Genomic DNA, 25,293 nt, shown 5'->3' with positions numbered 1-25,293 from the left:
ACCAAGTAACTGAAAATGAACACAAAGAACACTTTATAACTTTCCCCCTCATATCAGAAACAGGTGCTCTCCTCTCTGTATCAAACTCAGAGATGCACAAACACGAACACAACACCACACAGCATACAAGAATTAAGAGCAAGAGTAGATCATTTAACCCATCGAACCTGCTCTGTCATTTGATCAGATCTTGGCTAATCCGACATGGCCTCAACTCCACTTTCCCGTCTGACCCCCAAAACCCCATGACTCCTGTGTCGAACAAAAACCCATCTAACTCAGCCTTGAATAAGTTCAATGACCCAGCTCCACTGCTGTCTGGGGAAGAGAATCCTACCAATTGACAACACTCAAAGAAGAAATTTCTCCTCATCTCAGTCCTAAATGGGAGATCCTAAGTTTTAAAATGCGTCCCATAGTTCTAGACTGTCCTACAAGGAGAAAGATCCATCACACAAACCAACCTCCCATCCACTGACTCTGTCTACACTTCCCGCTGGCTCAGCAAAGCAGCCAGCATAATCAAGGACCCCATGCATCCTGGACATTCTCTCTTCCACATTCTTCCGTCGGGAAAAAGATCCAAAAGTCTGAAAACACATACCAACCGACTCAAGAACAGCGTCTTCCCTGCCACCATCAGACTTTTGAATGGACCTACCTCGCACCAAGTTGATCTTTCTCTACTCCCTAGCTATGACTGTAAGACTACATTCTGCACTCTCTCCTTTCCTTCTCTATGGACGGTATGCTTTGTCTGTATAGTGCACAAGAAACAATACTTTTCACTGTATACCAATACATGTGACAATAATAAATCAAATCAAATCCTCTCAGCATCCACCCTACCAAGTCCCTCAGGATCTAATACGTTTCAATACCTGTCATTTTTCTAAACTCCAGGGGGTGTAGGCCCAGCCTGCGCAACCTTTCCTCATAAGCTAATTGCTTCATCCTAGATCAGTTGAGTGGACCTTCCCTGAACTGCTTCTAATGCAATGATATCCTTTTTTTAAAGTAAGGTGGCAAAAACACCACATAATCCAGGTGTGACCTTGCCAAGACCCTGTTCAACTGTACCAACACTTCCCTGATTTTATACTCAATTCTCTTTGCATTAATTTCCAACATTCCATTTGCCTTCCGAATCACTTGCTGTTATGCATGGTAACTTTTTGTGATTCATATACCAGGACATCCAGATCCCGCTGTACCATAGCATTCTGCAGGCTCTTTCCATTTAAATAACACTGCTTTTCTGTTATTCCTGCCGAAGTGGACAAGTTCACATTTTCCCACTTTATACTCCATCTGTCAAACTTTTTCCCATTCACTTAATCAATTTAAATCCCTTCGTGGAGTCTTTATGTCCTCCATACAACTTATTTTCCAACAGCAAATTTAGCTACCATATATTCAGTCCCTTCATTCAAGTCATGGATATAGATTGCAAATAACTGATGCCCCAGCACCAATTCCTGTGGCACTCAACTAGGTACAGATTGTCAACCTGAAAATGACCTATTTATCCCTACTCACTGCTTCCTGATAGCTCACCAAACCTCTGTCCATATAACACATTACCGTCTACACCATGAGCTCTTTGTGAAGCTTGTAATTCCCTTTATTTAAGTTCAGGGCACTAGTCTTAAACCCACACTTCTCACCCTCAAACCGAATATGAAAGTTAATCATGTTCCGATCATGATTGCTGAATGGCTCCTTTGTGATGAGATCATGAATTAATCTTTTCTAACTGCACATTATAAGGTCTAAAATAGCCTGCTCCCCAGGTGACATTGGAACATACCTATCTTCCAGATACCGTTGCCAATATGGAGTGGAGTTCTCCTGAAAGAATTCTAAGGTCAGGATTTTATGGCCGTAAAATCCCGTCCTTAGAATTTTTTCAGGAGAATTCCGCCCCAGATTGGCAACAGAATCTATTTTGGGAGAGACCGGAAATTCCCGCCTGAGGTCAATGGAGATTTCTATTGCTGGACCCTCGCCTGTGCCGATTGGTGAGCGAGGTGGTAGAGTTCCGGCCTAAGTGTCGAATTTGCATGAAAACTGGAGTAATTCACACTGGCTTTTCCTGCGGGAGTTCAGAGAAGAATCTCCCACATTCGGTGCACTGCAGAGGCCACCTGCATGAATATCATTAAATTTCAGGGGGCGGAGCCTATTCCCACTGGACAGCCCACCCCGGTTGCTGGCCCCCCTCCTTCCCCCACCGATTCCCAGGCAGAGAGGCAGCGGGACCTCCCACCAATCACTCCTAGGCCCCGCCCCCCCATATCCCCCACCCCCTTGGCACTGCCCCATGCCCAATGGGCAGTGCCAAGGTGCCCTCTGGGCATTGCTCTTTGCCCTTTGGGCAGTGGCAGGGGCACAGGCTGGCACCACCAGGGTGCCAATGCCCAGCCTAGCCCCCCGCCATCCGATCCTCTGGGGGGCCCCAATTGCCTCCTCCCCGCCCTTGACTCCCACAGGGTCCGGCCGCTATTTGCCCGAAAATGTGGAGCTATAGTATTCCCGTCGGAGTGAACCACTCTGGCGGGTAGGGGGAGATGCTCGTGGGACAGAGACTGCAGTCCAAAGAGCCCTTTCTTTTCAGCACTGTATTACGCTATGATTGAAAAGGAACTGCAAGGGGTGGGTTTCAGGCCCTGTTTAAAGGAAAAGGCCATCCAACACAGAAAACAGAACACGCACTCCAACAACTGCCCCCCACCCCTCTCTTCCCCATGCAAAACCACCTATGCACCACCCAGACATGAACCCCCCCTCTTTCTTCTCCCCATCACCCACCCCACCACCACCATCAAGTGATGAGCTCCTCTGGTGGGCTGTGCTCACTGTGGGAAGCTGGTCATAACTCACGTTGGCACGAACGGATAATCCAATCTCACATTTTGACAGCTGGGACAATGCGCAACATTCTGTAACAATCAACAACATTCAAAACAAAACAACCCACAACATTCTAAAAAAAAAAGTTAATTCATTCCATCTCCCAGTGTTAACAAATCCTTTAAAATATTCCAGAGTTCATAGCCAGATCCCCCTCTTTGCCAGAAAACAATCAATTCTTCCTTGGGCCATACCCAGGTTTCTTGAAATCAATCCATACATTTTTCAGAGATATTTTTTACAGACAAACTATTACCTCTGCTCACCTTCAATGGCAACATCAGAATAGCCCTAAATATTAAACACTTGGTATGATGAATCCTGCAACCACATAATTAAGAAATGTAACATAGGAATGCGTGGATGATAAAAGAGCAAGGTCTATCCATAGAAAGACCATAAGGCATAGGAGCAGAATTAGGCATTCGGCCCATCTTGTCTGCTGCGCCATTCAATATTGGCTGATATGATTCTCATCCCCATTCTCCTGCCTTCTCCCCGTAACCCTCGATCCCCTTCTTAATCAAGAACCTGATCTATCTCTGTCTCAAAGACACTCAATGACCTGGCCTCCACAGCCCTCTGTGACAATGAGTTCAACAGATTCACCACCCTCTGGCTGAAGAAATTCCTCCTCATCTCAGTTTTAAAGGAGCATCCCTTCAGTCTGAGGTTGTGCCCTCTAGTTCCAGTCTCTCCCACTAGTGGAAACATTCTCTCCATGTCCACTCTATCTAGGCCTCTAACTATTCTGTGAGTTTCAATTAGATCCCCCCTCATCCTTAAGTATGTTTTCCACCTTCCTGGTAGTTGCATGATCCAATGATAATGGAATTGCTTGACTACTCATAGCAATCAACCTCTATCAATTACTCTTTGACAGACAAAGTCATAAAGTAATCATAAAGGAAAACTGCGGCGGTGGGAAGGTTTGGGAACCTTTAGTCCAAATTCACCTGTTTCTCCTCAGCCTACTACATTTACACAGTCAAATCTCACATTATTCCCATACTGTATCCCAGTTATTATCCTCTGAAATAAATTATCTATTGCTCGTTTGGGTGAATCAAAACTAACTGCATATTCTCGCCTGCTACACAGCCGGTTCTATGATTGACCACGCTCACTGGTCAAAGTGCCCACAAGCAGGCTTCCATTCCACATCTCCAAGACCACCAGGACATCAATCCCCTCCCTACCCCTTCTGGTTTTACCATTCAGGGTGAAGTCAAAGAGCTTTTCATGGTCTACATTATGTGATCTGGACAAGCTGAGAGTGAGTGGGCAAATGCATGGCAGATGCAGCATAATGTAGATAGACGTGAGATTATCCACTTTGGTAGCAAAAACAGGAAGACAGATTATTATTTCAATGGCTGTAAATTAAGAGAGGGAAATGTGCAACGAGACCAGGGTGCCCTCGTACACCAGTCGCTGAAGGTAAGCATGCAGGTGCAGTAGGCAGTAATGAAGGCAAATGATATGTTGGCCATTTATAGCGAGAGGATTCGAGTACAGGAGCAGGGATGTCCTGCTGCAATTATATAGGGCCTTGATGAGGCCACAGCTGGAATATTGTGCGCTGTTTTGGTCTACCTATCTGAGGAAGGACAATTTTTCTATAGAGGTAGTGCAAAGAAGGTTTACCAGGCTGATTTCTAGGATGGCGGGACTGACCTATGTGGAGAAGTTGAGTCGGTTCGGATAATATTTGCTGGAAGTTAAAAGAATAAAGGAGGATCTCATAGAAACCTACAAAATTCTAACAGGGTGAAACAGGGAAGATGCAAGAAACATACATCGAGAGTAGAAGCAAGACAAGGCCATTCAGCCCTTCGAGCCTGCTCTGCTATTCATTGTGATCATGGTTGATCATCAAATCCAACACCTAATCCCACCTTTCCCCCCATATCCTTTGATCCTTTTAGTCCCAAGAGCTATATCTAATTCCTTCTTGAAAGGATATTCCTGATGGTGAGGGTGTCCAGAACCAGGGGTCATTGACTAATGATACAGAGATGGGGTGAAATTTCTTCACTCAGAGAGCAGTAAGCCTGTGGAATTCACTGCCGCAGAAAGCACCTGAGGCCAAAACATTGTGGCCGGAATCTTACCACTGTTCACGCGGCAGAATTTTCCAGAGATTTGACTGGGCGCCAAATTCTCCAACCTTGCTGCAGCGGGAATGTGGCGTGAATGGGCAGCACGATCGTGCCTGTATGTTTTCAAGAAGAAATCAGAAATATCCCTTGGAGCGAAGGGGTTCAAAGGATACCTGGGGGTGGGGGTGGGGGGGGGGGTGGCGAGGGGGAAGGCGGGATTAGGCTATTGAGTTGGATGATCAGCTATGATCATAATGAATGGTGAAGCAGGCTGGAAGGACCAAATGGCCTCCTCCTGTTCCTATTTTCTATGCTTCTATTATCTACTGCAGTTCCAATCCTAAAAATGGAAATCATATTAAAAAGGAATAACTGAATGGACTGAGGGGAGGGCAAGACCTTAATTGGCAACGGAATGTTAAATCCCTCAAATCCTACAAGGATATGGTTAGTTGTTACTAACAGCAATTCTTGCAGGCTTCCAGTGTTTCACCATTGTCAAGCTAGCAGGGAAAGGCATTGTCAGCAAGATTGGGTGAACTGCTGTAATCAAACTAAACATTACTGGAAAAGTACTCTAACACAGAGGGGAGATCGACTTCCAACTACAACGACAAGAGGAGTGTTCGTCAGAATTGAGTCTTCCGGCTTCAGTAGATGGAATGCATAATTAGCAGATTAATTTATCAGTAGCACTGTGCTGTTTTGGAAAATCTTGTAAACAATTTCAGTTCCAGGAACATCACAATAGCCCGTTTGCAAATCCATTATCTAAACTGGGAAACAGACTGCACATAACCAGGCATTCCATCTGCCACAGCACTGCCATTTATACCACAGAGTTTAAAGTAGGAAAGGAATCATTTATATAAAGCAACATACCCACATTTAACTTTACAAGTACTCCTCACTATTCTTTCCAGTATTTATTTAATACAGATTTACTCTTACACTCGCAATATTGAGAATCAAATCTAGCACCAATGCTGCAACGTTTAACTGTTTTCTGATGTAACTGCTACAGTTATTAGCATGAAAATGGCTCACATACCTTTGTACTTCAATCTACCCTTATATCTGATGTTTGCAAGGGCATGTGCTTAACCATATTATAACATTACAAGGTGGCATGGTGGCACAGTGGTTAGCACTGCTGCCTCACAGTAGCAGGGACCCAGTTTCGATTCCAGCCTTGGATGACTGTCTGTGTGGAGTTTGCACTTTCTCCCCATGTCTGCATAAGCTTCCTCCGGGTGATCCGGCTTCCTCACAAAAATATGCAGGTGAGATGGATTGGCCTTGCTAAATCGCCCCTTAAATGTGTAGGTTAAGTGGACTATTCATGGTAAATGTGCCTGGTTAGGGGGATGGGGATGGGCGGGGGGCCTGAGGAAGATGCTCTTTCATAGAGTCAATGCAAACCCGATGGGCCGAATGGCCTCCTCTTGCAGGGATTCTAAGTATCTTTTAAACAAACTTGCTTTTGTACGCAGAATTATCAGGTGGCTATTCACTGACAGATGTACAGAAACTGTTCTAATTCTATCTAGATGCATCAAAGAAATTTAAACAGCGAGAAATGAAGAAAAGATTTTTAAAATTGCCGTTCAGCCATTCTAGATCAACAATAACAGGGTTAACAGCATTCCAAAACCTGATAAACATAATTCTAATGCAACAATATTTTTCCTTACTTGTTTCCACACTGAAGCAGGTTTGGTGAAATTTTCCTATGTAGAACTCCAACCCAATAATGGCAAACATTACGATGGCGAAGAACAAGAGAAGCCCAATCTGAAGCAGTGGGACCATGGCCTTCATTATCGACTTCAGCACAACTTGCAAACCTGATTGGAGAAAGCAAAAGGAATTGATGGATTTTGTTTTTGCAAGGGCATTAAGGACTACAAAACCACAACAGGCAGATGGAGTTACGATATAGATCAGAGATGTCGGGCGGGATTTTACGATCTCGCTCGGGCGAGGCTGGTAAAATCCCGCCCAAGACCAACAGAGAATTCTGTTCTGCGAGCCTCGCCCGCCCCGGTTCCTGGGCAGGCAAGGCGGTAAAATTCCAGCCGTCTTGTCTGACTGACGGGCAGAACAGGCTCGTGAGGCTGAAAGGCCTACTTCTGTTCCCATGGTCCCAAATCAGCCGGTTTCTTGCTGAGCCAATTCAAATTACATTTACTCAGTTGAAAAACATGCGTGATTCATAATTACATGTTCAAGCCTTTTATTTACAGGACATAATTAAATTGAAACGCTGGTGACTGTGAAAACTAGCAATGAAGAGAAAATTAACCTGCCGGTATTTTTCAGTTAGAGCATACTGAATGGAAACAAAATCAAAACACAAAGAGAACACATTTGAAAATATTTAATGGCTATCTCCCTGGTTAAAAAAGTAAATATATCCATTTAAGATACAACTTGCAATTACCGATATACATTTTGGATAACTTCTTGCAGATAATTCTCTGTGTCGGTGAAGACAAACATTCATTTTAAAAGTGTGCAAAATAGGAAATAAAATAAGAAATGGTGATTCTAGTTTTAATGCTTAGCTTGAATAATAATCTGCCTTCCTGCGCAGTACGGTGGCTAGCACTGCTGCCTCACAGCGTCAGGGACCTGGATTCGATTCCCGGCTTGGGTCACCGTCTGTGTGGAGTTTTAACGTTCTCCCCATGTCTGCGTAGGTTTCCTTCGGGTGCTCCGGTTTCCTCCCACACTCCAAAGATATGCGGTTTAGGTTGATTGGCCATGCTAAATTGACCCTTAATGTCAGGGGGACTAGCAGGGTAAATATGTGGGGCTATGGGGATAGGGGCTGGGTGGGATTGGTGCAGACTCAATGGGCCAAATGGCCTCCTCCTGCACTGTAGGGATTCTATGAATGTTTCCTTAATTTCTCACATCCGTGGATGTTAATTCTAAAACTGGAGAAGCAGGAAATGAATATGTTGAAAGAAATACACCTGTATTAGGTTTTTCCTGCCACAGGCCACAGCAAGTGATCAGCAAGCTGTTCTTCTTTAAGGAAGAAAGTATTTAAAAAATGCATTGCTGGCTTATCAGAAATTAATTCTTCCCTAAAAATTCTCTTTTGCATACCATGGAACAAAAACATAAGGAACAACCTCTCCTTATGAGACAGAGTGCCCTTCTATCTGTAATAATTAGTAAATGTATGCATCGAACACAACATTGAACAGCAGATTCACTCCATGATAGAGATCTAAGTACTAAGGAAGACCGCCTGTACATGAATTGAAATGAATTGATTTATTGTTACATGTATTGGGATACTGTGAAAACTATTGTTTCCTTACAGACAAAACATACCGTTCATAGAATATGATGTGAAGATGCTGGTGTTGGACTGGGGTGGGCACGGTAAGAAGTCTCACAACACCAGGTTAAAGTCCAATAGGTTTATTTGGTATCACGAGCTTTCGGAGCGCTGCTCCTTCATCAGGTGAGTCATTCACCTGATGAAGGAGCTGCGCTCCGAAAGCTCGTGATTCAAATAAACCTATTGGACTTTAACCTGGTGTTGTGAGAGTTGATAGAGTACATAGGGGAGAAGGAAAAGGTAGGGTTCAGAATATAGTATTGCAGTTATAGATGGGGTGAAGAGAAAGATCAGCTTAATATGTGAAAGGACCATTCAAAAGTCTGATGGCAGCAGAGAAGGAGCTGTTCTCGAGTCAGTTGGTATGTGTTTTCAGACTTTTGCATCTTTCTCCCGACGGAAGAAGGTGGAAGAGAGAATGTCCCAGTGTGCGTGGTGTCCTTGATTATGCTGGCTGCTTTTCCAAGGCAGCGGGAAGTGTAGATGAAGTCAATGGATGGGAGGCTGGTTTGCCTTGGTAGGAAAAGGTATTTGCACATCACCTTGTCACACTTTTTAACCACCACAAAGTGCTTCAAAATGACCCATTATTCATTCTCTGCATGTACCAACATTTGAGCCACTGTCTTATTTGTCTGGTTGTTCTTAGGTTTAAGAAAAAAATACTGTTGAAGCTCTGAACACAGGTAAGAATTCTCCATTGTAACCGGTATGTCAGGAAGGGATTGATCTGATGCCTTGGGAAGCGCTGGAGTATCTCATGTAAGGCTCCTTATTCAGTCTGGACTATCTTTAACCATATTTGACTTGCGAGTGCTCATTTAATCAAAGTCCGACGACTGATTACTTAGGATTAACAATGATCCATGCGCCTATGATTTAGAAAACTGGATCATTGAGCAGACGAGGTTCTGACAGCTCCTGCCGTTAAACATTTTACCTGGGTGAAGTCAGCCTGCAAGTTGGGAAATAACACTGAACTCCGCTTTCTGCATGATAGATCTCTGTTTTCATGAGGTCTGAATGTACCAGAGCAACTGAAACATGACGGAGAAGATTTCTTCCTGTGGGCTTGGCAGCTGCCTGGTTGCTGGCTGATCTTCCCTTTTGGGAGACAGCCAAGGGGATGAATGGTCCCAGCTACAGCCTCCCCCCTCCCCCTTTTTCCAGCTGCAAACCCATTCCATCAGCTCCCGAGAGTCCCAGCCACCAGTCACACAGTAGGTTTGTCGCCACTGTGTTAGCGCTTTGTCTCAGAGTTAGGATTTTCCATATAGGTTTCAGACTGAAATGTGCATCAGAAACTCAATTAAAATATTCACAACGGGGCTTTGGCTAGATAATCAGTGGGAGACCCGTGTCACCTCTGTTGAGGAAAGCCTGCCATGTTAAGTGTCCCTCAGGCACTCAAGTGTTCAGATGAAGGCTGGAATCTGAAACAAAAACAGGAAAATGCTGGAAAATCTCAGCAAGTCTGACAGCATCTGTGGAGGGAGAATAGAGCCAACGTTTCGAGCCCAGATGATGTCTGGCTCTGACGGAGGGTCATCCAGACTCGAGACATTGGCTCTATTCTCTCCCCACAGAAGCTGTTAGACCTGCTGAGATTTTCCAGCATTTTTCTGTTTTTGTGATTTAGGTGGCCAGCATTGGGTCTTCCCTGGGTGAAGGACCTCAGGTTTGAAATCCCACTCTCCCAACTGCTCCTGGCCTCTATAACAAACACTGGTTTGCTAATAGATCTTTGTATTCAAATGGGTTTGCCAACACCTGCAAGAGAATGGGGGTGGGAGGTGATCTTAACTCTACCCAACTATAGGAAATTGGACGAAAATCAGTGAATGGCATTGCATTGAATTTATTATGGGATATCTAACTGGGTGGTTATGTTGACACTAAGAAGGGTCTGAGAACAAGGGCTTAGAATCATAGAATCCCTACAGTGCAGAAGGAAGCCATCTGGCCCATCGAGCCTGCACCGACCACAATCCCACCCAGGCCCTACCCTCGTAACCCTATGTATTTACCCCACTAATCCCCCTGACCTTAAGCGACAATTTAGCATGGCCAATCAACCTAACCCGCATATCTTTGGACTGTGGGAGGAAACCGGAGCACCTGGAGGAAACCTACGCAGACATGGGGAGAATGTGCAAACTCCGCACAGTCACCCAAGCCGGGAATCGAACCCAGGTCCCTGGCGCTGTGAGGCAGCAGTGCTAACCACTGTGCCACCCTAAACCCTTTGAAACCACAGTCTCGCACAAAATGGGGACTCATGTGACCTAAATGGCTCTCTTGATCATACACTTGGTGAAAGATACTCTTTGGTCTGCCCAAAACTTGTTGGTCTTCCAGTACAAGGAGTTGTCCCCAACTGAGTGTTGCAGGCTGGCATATTCCAAAGTCCAGGACTATGTGCTGAGGGACGCACTGAAACTTGGGGCAGCTGCTGCAGAGGTGCAATGAGGAAGGTCATTGTCACAGTGAACCAAAGGAACAGAACCTCCTTGGGCCGAATGACTCACCGAATGCATCCAGTAATTGTTACGTGCATCTCAGTTGCACTGAAGCACCTCAGAGTGCATTTTTTTCCATGTAGACAACCTTTAAAGTAACTGCAACATTTGTAAGACCATTGTAAAATGTCTGAAACCTTTCCTTTACTGTATTGAAGCATCTGAGAATGTTACTTAATGTATGTAAAGAACCTGAACATTATTGCTTTTTGTGTGATGGTCATTTTGGAATGTTTGTTAAGTTCCCACAGATTTATGAATAAAGTATATTTTGGGGGAAAAAAAGAGACTCCCCTGCTGCCATCTAGGCTCAACTCCTGTGCATTTTGAACATCCTTGGAAAGATTCACTGAGGAACTTGCCGCAGCTATCCTCGCCACCCCATCCTATTCTCTCCCTACCCTTTCCACCTGTAAAGGACCAACCTTGACAATGTCCTTTCCCCATTATTCACAGGTGTATTTCTGTGGAATTTGCTAGCTGCTTGGTGATCAGTCTGCCTCTCCACATCTCCCCCCAGAATGTGAATGCAACCTTTTGCTATCCACGACTTTACTGTGGATGATCACATTGACACCACGGCCTTGACGGATACATGGTCTTTCCCCTTAAAGAAACTTCCCTGTCTTTCCACCCGCTGCCCCACTCAAACTGCAGTGGTAATGCTGCTGTCCTCATCACTAAATCACACTTTGGTCTGTCTCCCTACCTTTGAACATCTCATACGATTGCATTTCAAACCCGTGCTCTGTTCTCCGCACTCATGAATCACACCAATTTGCTCAATGAGTTATCTTCCTAGCCTATCCTCCTCAGTTTCTGCAGCAAGCTGCTTCTATTCCTTGGTGATTTCAACCTCCATCTCATCCATTCTTGCTCTCCCCCTCTCCTCCTTTCTTCCTGACAACTCCATATAAACCCTTTTACCCATATTCACAGCCACCTGATCTTGGCATTTCACGTAGCATCACTACTCCCAGTGGAGCTATCATGGATATGGCAGTTCTTGATCATTTCCTTATTGTTCTCTCTACCCATATTTCCCCTTCCCCCTTCCAACACATCAACCCCATTCTCCCTGATCTACATTAGCTTTCTGTTAAGTAATGCCTCAGTCTCAAAATTCTCATCCTCGTTTCCCCTCAATGGCCTGACTCCTCTCTCTCTTTAATCTGCTTCATCCCCACAGCCCTCTGAGAATCTGCATCTTTCTAATTCCGGCCTCTTGAACATCCCCAATTGTAATCACTCTATCATTGGTGGATATGCCTTCAGTTGCATGGACCCTAAGCTCTGGAATTCCCTCCCTGACTTTCCTCCTTTTGCACATTCCTTAAAGCCTACATTTTTAACCCAGCATTTGGTCATCCACCCTAATACATCCTTGTTATGTATGTTGGGGTATAGCCCCTTTAAGGGAACAGGTCATATGATCTGGGGTGTGGGGTGAGCTGGTTGAGAACCGCCCTGAGTGGGCAGTCAACGTTTGAAATGTGGAGTGAGTAGACTGAATAAAGATCTGTATTCCCTGACAGTCATGATGTGGAGATGCCGGCGTTGGACTGGGGTAAGCACAGTAAGAAGTCTCACAGTAAGAAGTCTCACAGTAAGAAGTGTTGTGAGACTTCTTCCCTGACAGTGGCATAGTTCTTAAGGAGACACCTCAGTACTAAGAGAGTTAACAGTCTTAATATGCCTCAATTTCAAATTTTCTTTAATAACACTCCCGAGAAGCAGATTATGACATTTTACTACATTAAAGGTGCTACACAAATGCAATGTTGTTGCTGTTGTGGAAAGTAAACAGCAATGCACGTGGAACTGGGTAGGGCTCAGTCAGTTAGACACTACCTATTCACCTCTGAGGCCATGTCCACAATCAGCCCTGAATAAGTGAAATAAAATTCTTGAGTTTGGGTAGCTTTAATAATTTCCCAGTGGATCAATATTAATATGGTCAATATCACACAAGCATTGTCAGCTCGATCAACATGTTTGATGTTGTTCTCTAAGACACATTGCTAACAATTGCATACAAGAAGCAAACTGTGCTAGTCATAGAGTCATAAAGGTTTACAGCATGGAAACAAGCCATTCGGCCCAACTTGTCCATGCTGCCCTTTTTTTTAAAACCACTAAGCTAATCCCAACTGCCCACATTTGGCCCATGTCCCTCTATACCCATCTTACTCATGTAACTGTCTAAATGCTTTTTAAAAGTCAAAATTGCACCCGCCTCTACTACTACCTCTGGCAGCTTGTTCCAGACACTCACCGCCCTGTGTGTGAAAAAATTGCCCCTCTGGACACTTTTGTATCTCTCCTCTCTCACCTTAAACCCTCATCCTTACTGTCCGCTTATCCTACACCTCATCCATCCTCAGAACCAAACCATCACTTACACTTTGAGCGCAAACACACAGACACAAGGCAAACAAAGCCCCATGTGTCACACATGATCTGCAATCAACAGTGAAGCGATGTGAATAGATGGCAGTCTGCTGGGCTCTGCCCAGAGATGCCATTAAAAATTCTACGTACCGTAGAAAGTGTCTGCTTGTTGCAGGCCAGTAGGTACTGGTAGAAGATACAACGCTGGATGGGAAAGAGTAGGTTCTAATTTAAATAGGAGACAGATGCGGTTTCATCTAATGTGACTGGAAAAGGCAAACCCCATAGCATATGAAAAGACTGGAAATGAAACTTCATTGATAATTTATCTCAATAACGTGAGCAATGTTGTTTCTTCATTTATCATTTTGAAAGCAGTCAACAGAATGAAAAAGAGATATTTAATAGCCACTAGAGGAATTTAGTCTGCAAATGAATAAGCAATAGCTAAACGATTAGAGATTTTAATGCAAGCAAAGTTAGCCCTTTAGAATTTTTTTTAAAAATTCATTCGTGGGACATGGGCATCACTGGCAGGCCAGCATTTATTGTCCATCCCTATAAAAAAGCAATTACTGCGGATGCTGGAATCTGAAACCAAAAGGGAAAATGCTGGTAAATCTCAGCAGGTCTGACAAAGCTTTGACAAAGAGTCATCTGGACTCGAAACTTCAGCTCTTTTCTCTTTACAGATTTTTTTAAAATTTAAACCAATTCAATCAAATCAAGTCCAATTCAGAGTCTCAAGAAGTGAAACATTCCCAATCCAAGCTGACAAGACAGGGCTCTCACCTCCTGTCTTGGGCTTGATCTACATGATCCAAGCAGATTGGAGTAGGCATTGCACCTCCTCCAAGGCTTGATCTCATTTGCATCTTCGTCAAAAGACCGAGATGCCGCTTTTAAAAGTTGCTTCAAATGAAGCTAAAATGCAACCTAATGACTTCAACCAAGTACAGCATGTCGATACTACACTTGATCTTAGCCAAAAGGCCGAGAAGCGGCATCTTTACAGATGCTGAGATTGCCCATTCCTAATTGCCCTTGGAGGGCAGTTGAGAGTCAACCACATTGCTGAGGCTCTGGAGTCACATGTAGGCCAGACCAGGTAAGGGTGGCAGATTTCCATCCCTGTAGGACATTAGTGAACCAGATGAGTATTTCCGATAATCGACAATGATTTCATGGTCATCAGTAGATTCTTAATTCCGGATTTTTTTTACCGAATTCAAAATTCACCATCTGCTATGGTGGGATTCGAACCTGGGTCCCCAGAACCGTTTGTGGAGTAATAGTCTAGCGATAATACCACTAGGCCATCACCCCCTCACATCTAAATGATTGAAAAGGGTAAGTAGTAAAACACATTAGTTGTTAGCTGACCGAACAGTGGAAGATTTGCTGCACCAGTTAACACATCATTTTTAACAACACGTAATCATGCCATCATCTTTTTCTTCAAGCTATGTTACAAATGTTGAAGAGATTTAATCATGAAGACAACTATAAATTTAAACACTATGGAATTAGGCAATTTAAAGAATGCCACTAACTAAATATTTTTGTTAAAAAGCTAACCCCCCGATAGGAAAGCAGTGATTAATGATCAGTGAAGGAGAATGTAGGAATTTAATGATACATTATAGGTTTCACCTTGGTTTTCTGTTGTCAATAATAAAATAGCGTTCTAAGATTCTACAAAACAACAGCAACCTGTATTTATCCAGCACCTGTAACATAATAAAGTTTCCCACAGTATTTCAAAGGAGCGTTTTAAAATTAGCGCCACAATTCTACTGCCCCGCTGGCATTGAATCGGAGTGGGCGAGGGGCAGACAACAGGAAGGTCCATTGACCTTGGGTGGGAATTTCCAGTCTCGGGTCGAGCGAGGCCATAAAAACCTGCCCAAGATGTGACATTAAGTCAGATAGGTAGATGTTAGGTCAGGTGACCACAAGTTTGGTCAAAGGGGTAGCTTTAACTTGAAGGCGTAAAGTGAGGTAGAGGGGAGTAATTCCCGAGCTTAGGGCCTCAGCATTTGAAGACAGGGCCACTAATGGTGGAGCGATTTTTATTTGTCCATGGAACATGGGAATTGGGTCCCCAGAACATTACCCCGGTCTCTGGATTATTAGCCCAATGACAATACCACTACACCCCTGTCTCCCCACAATCAAAAATTGGGATTGCCAAAGAGGCCAGAATTAGGTGAGTGTTACTACCTTGGAGAATTATAGGGTGGTGGAGACTGCAAAAAGAAAAGGGGAGGGGTGAGCCCATTGAGGGATTTGAGAGTAAGAATGAGAATTTGAAAATCAGGGCTTTGCTTGATAGGGAGTCTAGCCACCCACATTCAGTTGGATCACATTGTCCTAGAGGGAAAATACAGGCAGCCAAAAGATGCCCACTGGTGCAAACAATTCTATAATTCACTGTTCAAAATCAACATCAACTTGTATTTATCTAGTGCTTTAACCTAGTAAGAAATCTCAAGGCACTTCACAGGAGCATTATGAAACAAAACTTGACATGCAGACTGATAAGGAAATATTGAGGTAGATGACCAAATGCTTATTTAAAGAGCTGAGTTTCAAGGAGCTTTTTTTCATTCTTTCATGGGATGTGGGTATAACTAGCTAGACCTGGCATATATAGCCCATCCCTAATTGCTGAGTAGCCACATTGCACCTTGTAAACGGTACACACTGCTGCCACTGTGCACCAGTGACAGTGAGAGTGAATATTGAAGGTCGTGAATGGGATGTGAATCAAGTAGGCAGGTTTGTCCTGGACTGTGTCGAGCTTCTTGGGGGCTGTTGGAGCTGTGCCCATCCAGGCAATTGGGAAGAATTCCACTGTGCTCCTGACTTGTGCCTTGTAGACATTGGACGCACTTTGGAGAGTCAGGAGGTGAGTTGCTCACCACAGTATTCCCAGCCTCTAAAAAGCCCTTGTAGCCCCAGTGCCCTATTCAGTTTCTGCTCAATAGTAGCCCACAGGAGGCTGATAATGGGAGATTCAGTGATGGTAATACCATCGAATGTCAAGGGGGAATGTTTGGATTCTCTCTCATCGGAGATGCTCATTGCTGAGCAATTTGTGGCATGAATAATACTTGTCACTTATCAGCCCAAGCCTGAATGTTGTCCAGGTCTTGCTGCATATGGCCATGGGCTGCTTCAGTCTCTGAGGAGTTGCAAATAGTACCGAACATTATGCGAACACCACCACTTCTGACCTTATGATGACAGGTAAGTCATTGATTAAGCAGCAATGGGGCCTGGGACACTAGCCTGAGAAACTCCTGCAGTGATGTCCTGGGAATAAGTTGGTTGACCTGCAAAACCACAACCATCTTCCTTTGTACTGGTAGGGCTCCAAATAGTGAAGAATATTCCCCTGATTCCCACTGACTCCAGTTTTACTAGGGTCTCCTTGATGCCACACTCAGTCAAGGGCTGTCACTCTCACCTCACCTCTTTTGTCAATTTTCAGACCAAGGCTGTGGTGAGGTCAGGAGCTGAATGGCCCAAGTGGAACACAAACTGAGTGCCTGTGAACACGCTATTGCTGAAAAATTGATGCTTGATAGCACTGCTCACTTCCATCACTTTACTGATGATTGAGAGATGGGGCGGTGATTGGCTGGCACTGCAGAGCCAGCCTTGAATCGACTTTGAACCAAAAACTATGGTTTCAGTCGGCCCATTATATATTATAGAAGCTTCTGCTCAGTCAATATTGGAATAAGCAGTCTCATAATTTAGCAACAGTTGAAAGAAGTGGTGGTGAGATAAAGCTGGTACAGGTGAAAATAAATGTTGTGTTTTTGGATGTTGTTGCTGACAAGCAGCATGTAAATGAGAAAATAGGACAGTACCACAGAGAGTTCCTACATAGATAGATTCTACAGCTGTATTTGATGTAGGTGTTTCTGATATCAAAAATGAAATGTGCCGACAGAATGTGCAATGCTAATTCTTAGACAGGTAAAAGCTCATTTAAAAACGTCAGCCAGTTGTTCAACATACTTGGAATTCCTGATACAAGTTTCAATGGTCGTAGTACTCGAACAGCCCTCAAGGTCCTCAGGTCAAAGTCTGTTCCAACAGTGGCTAAGATCCTGCACAATAATAAAGATTTGAACATTGAAATTACCAGTGAAATTACCACAGATTAAATAGAAATAATTGCACAGAAAACTACATTCAAGTCGGTAAAAACTAAACATAGGTGTATCAGTAGTTCCTAAATACATCATTGTCTATAAAGAGAACAGAACGGCATTTGCAGATTCAGATCAACTCATTCAAATTCCTACTTTTGATTTATCTTTCATGTCAATTCATGCCGGGAGAGAGAGTTTTGTAAGGTTGACTTGCCCACTTGGTTTGCCAGCATCTCACTCCCTTTTATGTTGGGTCCTTATGGGAGATTGAGACACAAATGGGAGAAGGAAGAGAACGAGACAGAGGCTGCTTTAATACAGCTTTCATACCATGCTTGGACAATGTTTATAAATTCTGGCCGGCTGCCAGATACATACTTTCTTTTTAAACTGATTCAGCTTAGTCCGCATTCTTCACAAATCTGACAATTTCACTGGAGACGATCGCTAACGCAAAACCAAGTAAAAATAACTAGTGACCTCAGGACTGGAATAGGTCTTCACCAGTAATGCACTATATTCTGTTCCGGAAAGGATAGAACTGGAGCCAATCTTTACATAATTCTATAAATAAATATGGAAGTATGAGTTTGAGGATGGCACGGTGGCACAGTGATTAGCACTACCGCCTCACAGCGCCAGGGACCAGAGTTCGATTCCGGCCTTGGGTCACTGCCTGTGTGGAGTTTGCATGTTCCCTCCCCCCCCCACTGTCTGCGTGGGTTTCCTCCGGGTGCTCCGGTTTCCTCCCACGGTCCAAAGATGTGCAGGTTAGGTGGATTGGTCATGCTAAATTTCCCCATAGTGTCCCAAGATGTGTAGGTTCGGTGATTTAGAATCATAGAATCCGTGCAGTGCAGAAGGAGGCCATTCAGCCCATTGAGTCCGCACTGACAACAATCCCATCCAGGCCCTATCCCCGTAACCCCACCTATTTACCCTGCTAATCTCCCTGACACATGGGGGCAATTTATCATGGCCAATCCAGCTAACCCGCACATCTTTTTGCAATGGTAAACATACTGGGTTTTGGTGAATAAGATGGGGGGGCGGTGGCCTGGGTAAGGTGCTCTTTTGGCGAGTCACTGCAGACTTGATGGGCTGAATGGCCTCCTTTTGCACAGTAGGGATTCTGTGATATGCATTACAAATTAGCCCGGCAGTTGTATTTTCAGGTTACTTTTTAAATCAGGGCTCAAATAAGTCCCATCAACTATGTGCATATAGGCCAACATTTGCACATCCCGCCCACCACCAAAATTCAAAAATAGAACTTCCCCCCCACCCCCCCACCCAGTAAAATCCTGTTCACTGTTAAACACAATTAATGAGCAGTGAAACAATGCGTGCTCATCGTAAATTGGCAACCCACATTACTATGTGTTCCTTCTTGCATCTATTGACTTTAATTTAATAAAATACTATGTAAAACAGGTTTCTAATTCACTACGAGTGTGTTTTGTGCTGCCAGCAGAGACTGATTATACCCACTCCCATCCTTCTGGTCAGATGAATTTTGATCTGAATTCAAGAGATAAATTCAATAGTTTCCCTCATCCACATTTCCATCAAACACCAAATTCAACTCCTGAGCAGAATTGTTAAACTTTGCTTTTCTTGTTATCTTTATCACATTGCATTCTCTGGCTATTGGCAAACTCATGTTCAAAGACGTTGTATTTGATTTAATATCAAAGTAACTGATCTTCAGTTTGTAGAAGTACATTCTTGTTGTATGCACTCGATATTGTGGATAAAACCTACACAATAGGGTTAAACTACGATGCTTCATTCTACAAAGACTCAGGAATGAAGGGAAGTTGAAAGACTTATTTGTGCCTTTTGGCATATGGAACATTAAAACACAAAACAGTTCAGCCAAACTCCAGAACTAGGGATCATAGTTTGAGGATAAGGGGTTAACCTTTCAGAATTGAGGTGAGGAGAAATTTCTTCACCCAGAGGGTGGTGAATGTGTGGAATTCACTATCACAGAATGTAGTTGAGGCTAAGACTGATTTCAAGAAGAAATTAGATATAGCTCTTGGAGCTAAAGGGATCAAGGGATGTGAGGGGAAGGGGCATCAGGATATTGAATTCAATGATCAGCAATGATCAAAATGAATGGCAGAGCAGACTCGAAGGACCTACTCCTGCTTCCAGTTTCTATGTTTCTAAATAAAGTAACATTTGAGTAATGCTGAAAAAAAGACTTACTGTCAAAGCTTTTCATCTTACACTCATCAGGACAATCATTTATTATTGTATTTATTAGTGTCACAAGTACGTTTACATTAAACACTGCAATGAAGTTACTGTGAAAATCCCCTAGTTGCCACACTCTGGCGTTTGTTCGGGTACACTGAGGGAGAATTTAGCATGGCCAACGTACCTAACCAGCACGTCTTTCCGAGGTACTGATATCAGGGTAAAACAACAACTTTATTCTGTATGAGAAGAGGGTGCTGAAAGGTTGGCAAGTGGACTCTGATTGGTCGAAGTGTTGCCTACACAACGACCATGATGACACTCTAAAGATGACCCATTTAGCATGACCTCAGGATGTGCATAGTGCAAAAGGTCATTCATTCTTGTATGGTGCACAATGGTAGTGGCATTGTGAGGGAGGGAGGGGGGGTAATTTTCAATTTGGTCTTCTGGGCAATAACCTGATAGAGCAGATCACTCACTTGAAGACACCTGAATCTTGTCCCAGGTTATCGCCCAGACATCGAAGTTGAAAATTAGCGCCAATAATTTCTAGGTTTTAACGATTTTGGTATAGACAGTATATAGCTCTACATTCAGGTGTGATAACTTAAAACATTTTTCTTTTGCGATTCTAACCTCCAACTGTGTGTAAATGAAATGTTAGACTGTTAACTCTTTCAAACTGTGTCCCTGTGGTAGAAAACCAAGGTGGTCCCAAGAGCTGACACATGATCATATCTGTAATATAAATCCATATCACATAAAGCTAGCCTGCAGATAGTCAATCAGCGAGCTCTTGTGATTTGATTTAAAATTCACAGTTTTTTTTCCTCCGGACATCTGTGAGCCATGGTTTATTATCACCAGTGCTTGGAATCATGGTCCTACATTAAAAGATTCAGAACATTTCCCATTTATCAAGTCAATTTGCCTCAGCCCTGACAAAACGAATACTGAATGCAGTCGGTACACAGTAAAAGTATTTGCAGCAACTCTAAGCTTCATAAATTGATTGATGATATGAAATAACATCCTTAGCCTTCATTTCTTGCAAGTGTAAAATACTTTGAGTAATGAATGTATTTGGTGATGCGCAGTTATATTATACGGTTCAACTGCAGTCAACATTTTGTGGGACTTTGCTGAGCACAAATTGGTCACTATGGCCGCGATTCAGTGGCTGCGTTAGCCGCGGGCACATTTCCTGTAATGGCCGCTAAATCTCGCAAGATGCTAAAAACGCGGTTCTCAACGGCGAGGTTTCGGTTTGCAATCTTTCCAACTCCCCGCAACCCTGCTATGCAGTCAGGTTCCCGCCCAGGAAGGCTTGATTTCATGTATTACCATGGTGTTAGCGGGCATCATAACACACCATCCGCTCTTGGTGTACATTTCCACCGAGCCAGCGTGATGTCACACCGACGCAAATCACTGCTGCTTTTGAAGAATGGAAACCTGGCACCGTGACTTCTGAGAGGAAGATTGGAGGTGAGTGCATACGTACTATCCACCAGAGATTCCCAAGGGGAGAGTGGGCACGGGAAGTGTGTATGTGCATGCGCGTTCGTGCCCCAACGGGAGAGAGGGTACCGGACAGCTGTGTGTGTGTTGTGTGCGCGTGGTGTGGGGTGCGAGACTGTGTGTGCGTGAGAAAGTGTGTGTGTGTGTGAGACAGTGTGCGCGTGCCACATGTGCACATGCATGCATGACCAAGAAGAGGGTACCTGCCAGAGGATTGTGATTGCCCTTGTGAGGGGTGCCAGGGCGAGGGTCACTTGTTCTGTTTCAGCTGTGCTGCGTGAGATTTGGGTGGGTGAGTGCCCACATGTCAATGCTTGTCGGAGCCTCTCCTGGTGGGGGATGGAGGGGATGGGGCCGGAGCCCTCTGGAGTTAACCCTTTACGCCGTCAACTCCCCAAAGCACTACATCCAAGGCTGAGCCTCAGTTTTCAGACAGAGGACAGGCAGACCTCATGCCTCAGCAACAAGGGCCAGGGGATTCACCTCCCCCCCAGGGCTGGCAGCTCCCCCCAGGGCCGACAGCTCCTGCATTAGCCGTCCTATGGATTCCCAGCCCCCAGCCCACTTCCCACATCCACCTCATCGTCCAAATGTGAGCAATCCAGTCACGACCAGGAAACCCATGACTCTATTGAAAGCCTACAGTGGTTCCATGCGCATGGGCAGGAGAGCTAGAGACGCCCTCATCACGACATAGCTCCAGGAGATCCAGGATTAGGGGAGGGCACTTGGGTGACCCTTCTGGACAGAGCCCCTCCTATGAGCATGGGGGGGATGACAAGGGCTAGCAACGCAGGGAGCTGCCCATTCAATGTTGGAGGGTGACGATGACTTGCAGTGAGGAAAGGGATTGTGGTGCTCCACACAGATACTGTGAATGAAAACCTGGCAGCTGGCTTTCTTGCTGCCATCCTCTCGGCTGGACTGGGAGCAAGTGTTGTGGAGCCATTTAAATGCAGCATCCCTTTGCATGAACTGCTCAGATGATTCTGTGGGGCTGCGTTTCTGTCGCCCAACCAGCGCAACGTTATTCCCCGGAAAACATACCTTTTCCAAGTGTCCAACAATTCCAGTCTAAATTGCTGGTGGGGTTCACTCCAGTTTTCATACCAAAAACGACACTTAACCAAATTTTGGGAAGTTTCCGCCCTATATTTTATACATCACGACAGGTGACTACATTTCAAAAGTATTTCAGTGGCTGTTAGGTGCTTTGAGACATTCAGTTCTTTTTACATTGCCGTTTCTCCATTACCCTGCAATCTTTTCCCTTTCAAGTATTGATATTGTTCCATTTTAAAAGCTACAATTGGATTTGTTTCCACTATTTTTTAAGGCAGTACCTTCCAGATTAAAGCAACGCTCCCACCGCAGATTGTTTTGCCAGTAAACTGAGGAACAAGGTTATCTAAAATTCTTCACTGTACTTTTGCGTAACGTTTATCCAGTATAGTCCTGCGATGTGCATTGACTATAGGGATAAAGAGAAATGATCGTGGCAGAGTTCAATCAGGATTCATTCTTTTCTCCCTTCGCTGAAAGGGCATTACTTTACACTCCTTCAAAACGTTAGAACAAACCGGTAATAAGAAATTATTGTGGAGTCCAAGTACCTCTTCGACCTTATAACTCCAAAAGCAGTTAGGTAACACAATGCTTGAGGAAAAGTTGGACACCACCAGCAATAACTACATTTGTACATTGAGTGGTTACTGACCACAAAGAACGTCCTTTAGGGAAAGGATATATGAGAAAGTCTCCAACTTCTGAGTCTGTGCTAGTCCGGATGAAGACTGCCTTCCATTTGAGTACTGAAACCACAGATCATTTCTCACATCTCCTTTAATAAAATATTAAACCGATTACACTTCTGCCCTTCTTGTGCTAGCATTGAATCTTGCCACACACACTTTCCATCCAGTTGTTTAAATCTCACATTTCAATGCAGGTGCATTAAGCTAAAGCCAAAACACACCTTCCAAGTTAAATATAGGAATATCAGAACTCAAATCAACGCAAACCCTGATGCATCCTGGACGGTGGGAATGGAAATTTTTCACTCAGAATACATGCAATGGTGTATCTCAGATGACTATTCATCCAAAGTTTTTAACTTATTGATTGGAATAATTACAACAACAAAGGCTAGGACTGTATAGAATGCAGGATGAAGCAGAAATTTCACTGACTACCAGTTGGCACAAGGATTTTTACCCATATCACAGCCTCTCCATGTAACACAACTAATTATTTTGTCCTTTGGCAGTGCAAAATGTACTCTATGTTGAAAGTGTGGAGATCAATCTTGGATTGTGTGTGTGTGTGTGGGGGGGGGGGGGGGTGGAGAGGGGGGGGGGGGGGGGGAGAGAGAGAGAGAGAGGAGGAGGGGGAGAGAGAGAATTTTCCAGCCTCCCAGCTGTGCGTGTTTCTGGGTGGCGGAAGGTGGTACGTTGTTCACTGGCGACAGGATTCTCTGGTCCCGCAGCTGTCAGTGGGAATTTCCCACTGATGCCACCCCAAGCCGCCCCAAAACCCATGAGAGGGGGCGGGGGTGCACTGTCAGCTGTATTGGAGAATCCCACCGGCCTGAACAGCCAGAGAATTCCTTCCCTGATCACAAAGAAGGAAAAACCAAAAGTTGACCGACGATGTCAAACATGGAATGTTCTTGACCATAGCCAGTCTCTGAAAAGTAAGCAGTAAGCAAGATAGAGAGAAAACTGTACACAGAGTCATCCAAGTTTACTCTCAAAGGGTCAATGGTCATGTTAATTAGACAAACGTGTTAATGATGATGTAAGCATGACACCAAGGTCAGATGACCAAGAGGCTACAAGAGAGCAAGTCGCAGCACAGTCTGTGGACTGTTCGTGGATGTAAATAGTTCCACATGAATAGTTTCAAGGGAAATTAAAATGTCGATCATCTCCAAAATCACTCACAGAGTAAGAGAAACTTCATCAAAGACCAAATAAGTAATAGGCAACAAGCACAAACCATGGTGATGACAGCCTAAGACAATATACATGGGCGGCATAGTGGCACAGTGGTTAGCATTGCTGCCTCACAGCACCAGGAACCTGGGTTCAATTCCAGCCTCGGGTAACTGTCCGTGTGGAGTTTCCACATTCTCCCCGTGTCTGCGTGGGTTTCCTCTGGGTACTCTGGTTTCCTCCCACACTCCAAAGATGTGCTGGTTAGATGGGTTGGCCATGCTAAATTGTCCTTTAGTGTCAGGGGGATTGGCAGGGTAAATACGTCGGGTTACGAGGATAGGGTCTGGCTGGGATTGTTGTTGGTGCAGGTTCTCTGGGCTGAATGGTCTTCTGCACTGTAGTGATTCTAAACAACCCCAAATGCATTTAAAATGAATTTGGAAACACGAGTGGCAAACTAACTGTGTGCACACACACTAATGAAGAATGAGGGATGCATTCTGAGAAAATGGAAAAAGAACAAATTTGTCTCATGGACCAGGAGAGACAAAACTATTAATATGCAGGAGAAAAGTAAACAGGGACTATTAAACGTGCCATATATAAAACTCCAAAAGGATAAACAGATGGGTTACAAGAGCTATTATACGATGTAAATTAACACAGCTGTCATTTTGTTTTCCATGAACCAGGTTAAACCAAGTTAGAGGATTGTAAGGACAGAGTTGCTAAAACGTGCATTCACTGGTCTTTTATAGGACAAAGAACAAAGAAAATTATAGCACAGGAACAAGCCCTTTGGCCCTCCAAGCCTGCACCTTCCATGCTGCCTGACTTAACTAAAACCCCCTACCCTTCTGGGGACCATATCCTTCTATTCCCATCCTATTCATGTACTCGTCAAGATGCCCCTTAAAAGCCACTAACTCCCCCGGCAACGAGTTCCAGGCACCCACTACTCTGTGTAAAAAATCTGCCTCGTACATCTCCTTTAAATCTTGCCCCTCGCACCTTAAACCTGTGCCCCCTAGTAATTGACTCTTCCACCCTGGGAAAAAGCTTCTGACTATCCACTCTGTCCATGCCTCTCATAATCTTGTAGACTTCTATCAGTTCTCCCCTCAACCTCTGTCGCTCCAGTGAGAACAAACCAAGTTTGTCTAACCTCTCCTC

General features: G+C 44.3%; 1 protein-coding gene and 1 non-coding gene across 2 annotated transcripts in view; both read right to left on the bottom strand.

The window, feature by feature from the left end:
* Positions 1-25,293, bottom strand: part of cacna1ba (calcium channel, voltage-dependent, N type, alpha 1B subunit, a) — a 664,407-nt gene that overhangs the window by 394,866 nt on the left and 244,248 nt on the right. Inside the window, exons 4-5 of the mRNA XM_078227596.1 lie at positions 17,316-17,407; positions 6,710-6,862 (exon numbers count right to left, since the gene is read on the bottom strand). Coding sequence (XP_078083722.1) covers positions 6,710-6,862; positions 17,316-17,407 — 245 coding nt within the window. The remainder of the gene's footprint in view (positions 1-6,709; positions 6,863-17,315; positions 17,408-25,293) is intronic.
* LOC144503180 (U2 spliceosomal RNA) lies at positions 14,097-14,288 on the bottom strand. Its single transcript, XR_013499423.1, has one exon. It is a non-coding gene; the product is annotated as a U2 spliceosomal RNA (small nuclear RNA).

The sequence above is a fragment of the Mustelus asterias genome, chromosome 13 (assembly GCF_964213995.1).
Source record: "Mustelus asterias chromosome 13, sMusAst1.hap1.1, whole genome shotgun sequence".
NCBI classification, from domain to species: Eukaryota; Metazoa; Chordata; class Chondrichthyes; order Carcharhiniformes; family Triakidae; genus Mustelus; species Mustelus asterias.
Note: the sequence above shows the minus strand (reverse complement) of the source record. Positions and strands in the feature narration are given on the sequence as shown.